Source organism: Strongylocentrotus purpuratus, unplaced genomic scaffold (genome assembly GCF_000002235.5).
Source record: "Strongylocentrotus purpuratus isolate Spur 01 unplaced genomic scaffold, Spur_5.0 spur5_scaffold_17, whole genome shotgun sequence".
Taxonomy (NCBI): domain Eukaryota; kingdom Metazoa; phylum Echinodermata; class Echinoidea; order Camarodonta; family Strongylocentrotidae; genus Strongylocentrotus; species Strongylocentrotus purpuratus.
The window spans coordinates 248,446-256,628 of record NW_022145602.1 but is presented as its reverse complement, the minus strand read 5'-3'; the positions used below and the strand labels follow the sequence as shown (position 1 = coordinate 256,628).

The 8,183-nt window shown below is 37.5% G+C and overlaps 1 protein-coding gene across 1 annotated transcript; it reads right to left on the bottom strand.

The window, feature by feature from the left end:
• Window positions 1-3,281: 3,281 nt before the first annotated feature.
• On the bottom strand, window positions 3,282-7,980 carry LOC764009. The gene is made up of 5 exons (XM_030988365.1): window positions 7,806-7,980; window positions 5,958-6,102; window positions 5,469-5,682; window positions 3,892-4,084; window positions 3,282-3,395 (listed from the first exon to the last, which is right to left on the bottom strand). Exons 2-5 carry the CDS (start codon window positions 6,079-6,081, stop codon window positions 3,288-3,290), a joined length of 639 nt encoding a protein of 212 aa, XP_030844225.1. The 5' UTR covers window positions 6,082-6,102; window positions 7,806-7,980; the 3' UTR covers window positions 3,282-3,287.
• Window positions 7,981-8,183: the final 203 nt, after the last annotated feature.

Sequence of the window (8,183 nt, the reverse complement as noted above, 5' to 3'; positions counted from 1 at the left end):
GTCTTTTCATAATAAAATGAAGAATAAATCATTAAAAATCATTAAAAACGCAATGTTGTCCTCAAGTTATGTAAAAGTATGATTTATTGTTTAAAAAAAATGTAGTGCTGAGTTTATTAATGAGCAATGTGTAACTAAAAATTTGTTGAATTTGACCTATGCTCTATATACTGTACATAGTTGTAACCATGTGAAAGAAGAATTTCCACTCAATGTGGACAATAAAACAAATCAATCAATCAATCTATTAGGCAAACTATTTACCTATTGGTCAATACATGGAAATATTAGACGAGATAGGCCTAGTCTAAAGTATTGGTCAAGTCATAGACGAGTCCAATATATTTGCATACCGAGTTAAATTTTTCCTGTATTTGCTGAATTGCGCCGTCCAATAATTATAATCATTATTCCGAAATGATACAGATAGGCAGAGAGAGAGAGAGAGAGAGGGAGATAGACGCACTGAGGGCTGAAAGGAATACAAAAAAAAACTCCCAAATGTTGATAACAGATTGTATCAAGAACTAACATGAGTTCATTGATATTCTATCCATCGTATAATAAAAATTCGGAGGATATTAATATGTTTCTTCCTGCTACAGTCTATAATTAACATCAGTATTATAACTTTATTTTGATATAATCATGTCAGTGCCTTTCTCGAAAAGCCTTTTAACTTCTATGATAATCCTTTACAATAAAGGAAATGCTTTCTATTGAGTAGATCTAAAGCACGGTACTATTTGAACTATTTATAACAAGTTGAATTCGATATCTTTCAATTAAGTGGTGCTATGTCGGAAACACTATGATTACTTAATCTTATATTACCAGCGATTAATAAATGTTCCTTTATTACCACACCTATATACTTTGATTTTCAGCATAGTATAATTTTTTATGTAGATCTGTTTTCCAGTGCTGTATAGTTTTAAATCACTCACGCATATATTATTTTCCTTTCTCAATCACTTTGCTTCTAAATGACCTTCTTGTGTATTGAAAGTGCTTGTAAACAAAAGACGAGAATATGCCTGCCTCTGCGAGGTATATAGGGTAATTACCTTTTTATTTCATTCCTTGTTGTTATGTCAGAAAGTCTGAGTATGTACGAAAGGACGTTGTTCTCACTATGAACATGACTGACAAAGAAAGCGGACAAAAAATACAGTTCCTCAGGTAGACAAAGGAACATCCCTTCACTGCTATTATGTAAAAATGTGTAGAACAGGTGTCACATGCATATTCACCTTTTTACATAATAGCAGTGAAGGGATGTTCCTTTATCTACCTGAGCAACTGTATATTTTGTCAGCTTTCTTTGTCAGTCATGTTCATAGTGTCTGATGCCAGCTATTGATAACTAGGTTGAATTTATAGGCAAGCCCCCTATTCATTGGTGAGGCTGGGAATGTGATGCATCCTGAAAAGACCTGTTTACTATTAAACATATTCGAATTATATGCATAATCTGTTAACAAAGGTTGTTCGACAACCTCTAATTGCATCAATACCATGATTATAGTTTGTGAGCAAAAATATTATCAATATATTATAATTTGGTAATTATCTTCGAAAGAATAACAGGAGAACATACACAAATAAAAGAGAAACTAACGTCTGTCTGTATAGTTGCAATTTCTCATCTTGTCTACAATGGTTTTAAAATTTGAATAATCGCTAAACTCCTGATGCAATTTGAACAACCCATTTTTCTAAAACTCACTTTTGAACTCTTTGGTTTTCTGTTTATATATTTTATATTTGATTTTTAATTCATGTCAAACTATGTTCATTGTAATTGATATGTATATTTTGGTAATTTTGCATGTTTTATCTGTGAATTGTATCGCAATTCAGCCTATAGAAGATATTTTTTAATAAACCTTGAATTGAATTGAATACACATCTCTGTCTCCCCCATCCCGTCTCTCTCTCTCTCTCTCTCTCCGTCTCTCTCTCTCTCCGTCTCTCTCTCTCTCGCTATGTCTGTCTGTCTGTCTCTGTCTGTCTCTCTCACTCTCTCTCTCTCTCTCTCTCTCACACACACACACACACACACACGCACGCACCCACACACACACACACGCACGCACCCACACACACACACACACACTATATCTCTCCCACTCTATCTCTTCACCTCTCTCCACCCCGCACTCTCTCTCTCTCTCCGTCCCTCCCCCTCTCTCTCTCTCTCTCTCCCTCCCTCCCTCTCTCTCTCTTTCTCTCATTCAAGGTGCTTCTTGTCCCAATAAGAACCGAAAATGTCTTATATTTAATCAGTTAATAATCACTATAAGCCAACAATCTCATTTCAAATCTTCCCCTCAAAACGTTTTGCTAAACAGACGATGACAGGCTGTTCCCTTGTAGATTAAGTATTACAGTGATATTGAATACACAAATTAAAGGAAAATAAGGTTCTACCATGAGTGACGTGCAATGACTAAGGAAGTACATAAACACGTTTTTAATGGATTTAGTAATTTCTTTATTCAAAATAACACAATATTTTTGGGGTACGGTCAGATGATTGAAAGTTATAACGATAATAGTAAACAAGTTTTATAATGTGCCATGTCTGTCGAAATTGACACTCCTGGCGCAGTTGTGAGAAAATGGTATAAAGGAGTAGGACCTATATACTGTCATAAATTGATTAATAAAATTAAAAAAATAACAACATGCAGGACATCTAAACATACATTGATAATGTCTTTAGTGACATATAATTAAGGTTTTATTACAATATTGTAAACTGAATGAAATTTCAGTCTTATCAAATCCAGGCATCGTTTTTTTTTGGAGAGCGCCAAAGTAGACGCCTACTCAAAGGCGCTGATGTGACTGACTGAAGATAATGCAGCATTTTGCCATCCAATATACTAATCAATGGGCCCTTAAAGGGGAAGGGGTGCATTACATAACATCCAAATTTAGGTGTATATGGAGCCTCATTTCATACAGATTGTGGTCATTATAATTATTACATGGTCGTACATGTCGATTATCCGGATAGTAACATAAAACATGCAATGTTTTTGATAATTCTTTAAAGACTGAGGTAAGACAATATTGAAGGACGAATATATACATGTATAATGGTAAGTGCTTTTTATTGTCTTCTTTTTCTTAAATCCGAAGGCAAATGTAAAAGCTCTATTTTTTTATTTATTTATTATTATAATTTTTTTTTTTTTTTTTTTTTTTTTTTTGGGGGGGGGGGCATCTGGACCCCCCCACCCCTCCCCCCCCCCCCGTCATGTCCGGTTCTCGAAGATCTATGGATTTGGGCGATTTGGGCCAGGTACAAGCCCAAATCTAGCCTCAAAACAACCAACACTGGATCCAGACCCGTCATACATTGAAGCTCGTATCTTGTATGTGCCCTGTGGTTTAACGAAATGACAAAAGTTAAAAAATGTCAAACATAAGGATCATCTGGATACGATTTTTTTGTTATTACTGACAATGTTGCACTATACTCTAAAACTCATTCCTGCTAACGGTGAAGTAAATACATAGGCCTACATAAATACATACATACACATTGATATTTATTTAGCGCCTTTACATAACATGCTCAAAGCGCTACATTAATAAATAAAACAGAATAATTCCTTAAAATGCTATAGGGCTTCACGAAAGACATGCTAAAGCCGGAATAATCAAATTTAATGTTCAGCGCCAGGAGTGTCAAGTTTGACAGACATGAGCGCTTTACGAGAACCTACTATTATTATCATTATGGTAACCACTACTATACAGAGTGGATTCAACTATAATTATATTCCACTAAAAACGAAGCGATACCTAATATCACTCTTCAAAGAGTGGATTTCCACTAGTGTATGTATAAGGTAGAACGATTGAGATGGTACGCACCCTGATCAAGTCACGAATAATCTGATGCGGTAGATCCCTCTCTCGTATCTCGACCAGCAATGGGAGATCGCTCCTCGTCACGTACGAACCCATGGTCGGAGGACAGGTGCAGGTGAATCCGTTGCCGATGACCTCGGCTGGGCATCCCTGGCTCTGCACAGTGTTGTTGATGATACTACACATGTCAGTGCGGCTACAAAATAATGAAGGGGGAGGAGATTAAACAACCATAACAAATACAGAGTAACGTGGATGATAGGAGAATGGAAGACAAGGCTTCTTCAATGCATTTCTTTGTATTTGTTTATTAAAATGTTGTCTCTTTCTCAACACCCTATTTCGCTCCTCTCTCTCTCTCTCTCTCTCTCTCTCTCTCTCTCCCTTTCTCTCTCTCACCCTCTCTACCCGTCTCTTTTTCTTTTCTTTTTTCTCTCTCTCTCCCTTTCTCTCTTTTCTCTCCACAAAAAAAAAAAAAAAAATTAAAAAAAATTGAGAGAGCGGAAGGGAGATATATCTTGCATTTTTTTTTCAGCGTTATATGATAGGTATGTTTGAAACCACCAGAAAGTGGGAATTTTTTTGTAAAACTGTTAATTCATTTACGAAATCTTTGACAAATCATTGGGTACGTGGGGAGGGGACCTTGCCCCTCTGTAACGCTATCCCTGGATTTTTACAGTAATTAACAAATGAAGAAGAGAAGTGATAGTATATTATCACTCTCACCAGTGGCGTAGACAGGTTCGTACACCTGGGGGGATGACTCAGGGGCGGATCTAGCTTTTTGCTTAGGGGGGTGTTGACCAATAATGACGATGCGGAGCTTCGTCCACGAGCCGCAAAGCGGCGAGCCGATTTTTTTGGGGGTGTTTATTTGAACCCCGTAAGTGATGTTTTCCTGGCATCTATTAACACAATGGAGACCATAAAAAGCAGTGCATGATAATGTCTTTTTAAATCAAGTAACAGTTAAATACACAGTTATATCCAGAGTTATCATGTGTTTGGTTAAGTTACCAGATGAGTTGAATATCTTCTCACAATATTTGCACTTGAAAGGGTTTCTCTCCAGCGTGCGTTCTTTTTTCTTTCTTTTTTTCCTTCTTTTTTTCCCCCTTTTTTGTTTTGTTTGTTTTTTTGGGCCGCCCAAGGGGGGGGGGGGGGTTAAACCCCCTTACCCCCCCCCCCCGTAGACCCGCGCCTGTTTAATCTTGTGGTTATCTTGTGGTTTCCAAACCACAAGATAACCACAAAATACTTGTAAGATTTTCTCTTTTTTTACCGTCTGAATTGGCTTTCACCGTGTGAATGCGGATAATAACAATAAACACAATTACAATAATGATGAGGATTATTATTATCATCATCATAATTATTATTATTATTAATATTATAATTGTTATCATTATTATTATTACTATTATTATCATCATTATGACTTATTAAGTAAGCAAATATCATTCCCCAAAACCTGGGGGGGGGGATGATTGTACATGCCATCCCCCCCCCCCCCACCTTGTGAGGTGGGGGGGATGCATCCCCCTCATCCCCCCCGTTGTCTACGCCCTGTCTCTCACCATTGCTGTCCAGGAGGGCAAGGTGGTGTCACGTCAAACCACGTATGTCCCAAGAAACCGAAGTCAACACGTCTAGATACCGTGATCTCAGCCGACATCGTCTGCGAGATATTACGAACGATTTCGACGTTGACTGCGATGCGTATCGTTCCAGGCATGGCGATCGGTTGTGGTGTGACGGAAACGCTGTTGAAACGAAGAGCCGCATTCCGACCTAAGAATAAATATAACAATTAACATGATAAGCATAACAATGAAGAACGTTATCACTATTTGAAGGGGGACAAAGGGGTAATTCCCCTTTCCTGACAGATTTTCAAAAAAGGGAAAAATTCATCAACATTATTATATGGGCAATGATAACAGCTTCAATTCATCCTGTTCTTTAAAAAAAAAGAAGGAAGTTATCATATGTTTCATTTTACTTGTTTTGTAAATAGTATGTATGTATTTCTGAAGAGGTAAAGAGAAAAGAAGAAAAAAACTCACCTCCACAATCGGTCGCTGTGAATGCGCTCCTCACAGAATTCAAGTTGATGTTAAATATTGCCTCGGTAGACCGCGAAAACACAGTCACAGAGAGAAAAACAACCAGTGACAATCTGAACCACATGATGATTGATAGAGGGCGTTCCTGCAAATGTAAAAGACAAAGTTCAGAGGTTCAAATCTTATTCATTTCATATAAAAACAATAGATCATTACAATATTATACATTTAAAAAAATACATTCAATCATACATGTTAACGGTATCAAAGAGACCAAATTAACCAGTCGAAAAAAAGAAAAGGGGAACTAGAATGAGGCCAAAAGCACGGCGTCAATAATTTATTTCACCCTTTTTCTTTATAAAAATGAACGGTTGCATATATTGCTAGTTGTCTACAGTTCATCGACCCCGAACATGGCAGAAATCAGAAAAACAGATTGTAGAAAAATCTGTTCAGTGAATTACAAAACATTAAAAGTAGGTACCAATTTCCAGTGGCAGATTTTGCTGAGGGGGGGGGGGGGGTGGGTTGGGGTGGTGGCATAGGGTTATGGTGTATGGTTAAGGTTGTTGCTTTTTGTTTTGTTTACTTCCTCAAAAATGTTCATACCTGCCACCATGCCGCCCCCCCCCCCCCCCCTCTCTCACCTCTCCTCTCTGTCCCATTGACGGCCAATGAATCATGGATCCCCCACTGCTATTAAAGTGCCATGCCAATTCCAGCTCGGACTTACAATTTATGATTTAAAATAGCGGGATACAAACATCGTTTCGGCCTTGCTATATTTGATCGGATATGGATACATATCCGTAATTCAAAATCCACCATATCCGTTTAATTTCATGCTGTTTTGAATCGACCAAGATCAGGGACGAAGGTCAATAATTGTACCGTACCATGGTGAGAATTGTACGACTGACAAAAAGAGACTGATCATCCTTGCACTCCATTCCATTTTATTATATAGGGTTACGAGGGTGACAGTGAGCACTATTTTTAATATTTTTTGCCCTCGAAAATTTGAAAATCGCACCGCCCCCCCCCCCCCCCTTGAGCACCAGGGGAGGCCCATCTCCAAATAAAGGTAAAAATAACGTGTTTTTACCTGTTTTTCACAGGGGAGAGGGCCTGGGCCCCCGGCTCCCCTGGATCCGCCACTGCCTTGCACCAATATGCCCATAGTGGCACACCTTGAATGCATTAAATACAAATCTGTCCTCAAAATGTAAGATTTTCAGCTTACTTTCATTTTTGCTTAACAGACAATTTCTTTTATAGGAGTGCCTAAAACAAATGTTAAGAGCCGAAAGAAATAACTTAAAGATATAAGCTTGAGTTTCTGGTAATGTTAGAAAATAAATTCTCACAGAATCCAACATAACTTACACTGAATGTTCAAGATTACAAATACATGACATGTGCCAAACGATTTTGATAGAAAATGTATAGGGGCTGAATAATGAGCAAAGAAAGATAAGGAAATCAAGGTAATATAACGTATAGGCCCAACACCATGTGCAAATGAGAGTTGTGGTTTTTATTTAAGATGATTTCCAGCAGGTTTTGTCAGTTATAGGTTTTATTTTACTGGTTCAAACAATCCAGAATGAATATAGTCATGTTCTCTCGACATATTATGATTCACATACCAGAGCTCAAGGTAAGCTCTAAAGACTAAACACCAAATGAAACAAGTTCCAAATAATCAATAACATAAATACCTTCGAATGTTAAATGACTAGATTGTGAAGTTATAATCCATGTCAATTCCTGCTATGTCTGCAGCGAATTCTTTCCGATGATGTTGATGATGACGCATTTATTATAATGATAAGATGTACTCACCTGATTTTGTTCTTCAAGCGAAATGGTTCACAAGCAATGATATATGTCGACTGCAACTGAACAGAAGAAGGAAAGAAGTGAGAGTTCGGACAGAGCAGGGATTTGTAAACTAAACTTTAAAGACCATTGACAGCTATAGATCACGATACCGGGCATATTTTGGACCCCCTATAGATTCTAATTGGATCTTTCCGTAAGGGATGACGACGATTTCCTTTCGATTACGCAGAAAGCTGTCTGTCATGGAAAGCACAGGTAATTGATACTAATGCAGATAATGTTTAATTAGACAAGGGTAATTATGTGATTACTCAATTTAATTGCAGATTACACATAAACTGTTGTCCTGCTGAAATAAAAATTGTATCAGAACATTCA

What these genes read in the sequence shown, in the direction of transcription:
- LOC764009 (XM_030988365.1), bottom strand. Translation starts at nt 6,081, where the DNA reads ATGTGGTTCAGATTGTCACTGGTTGTTTTTCTCTCTGTGACTGTGTTT. An exon ending in CACAGCGACCGATTGTGGAG is followed by an intron (nt 5,683 to 5,957) that starts GTGAGTTTTTTT and finishes ATTTATTCTTAG; the next exon opens with GTCGGAATGCGGCTCTTCGT. An exon ending in TGCCCTCCTGGACAGCAATG is followed by an intron (nt 4,085 to 5,468) that starts GTGAGAGACAGG and finishes ATTATTTTGTAG; the next exon opens with CCGCACTGACATGTGTAGTA.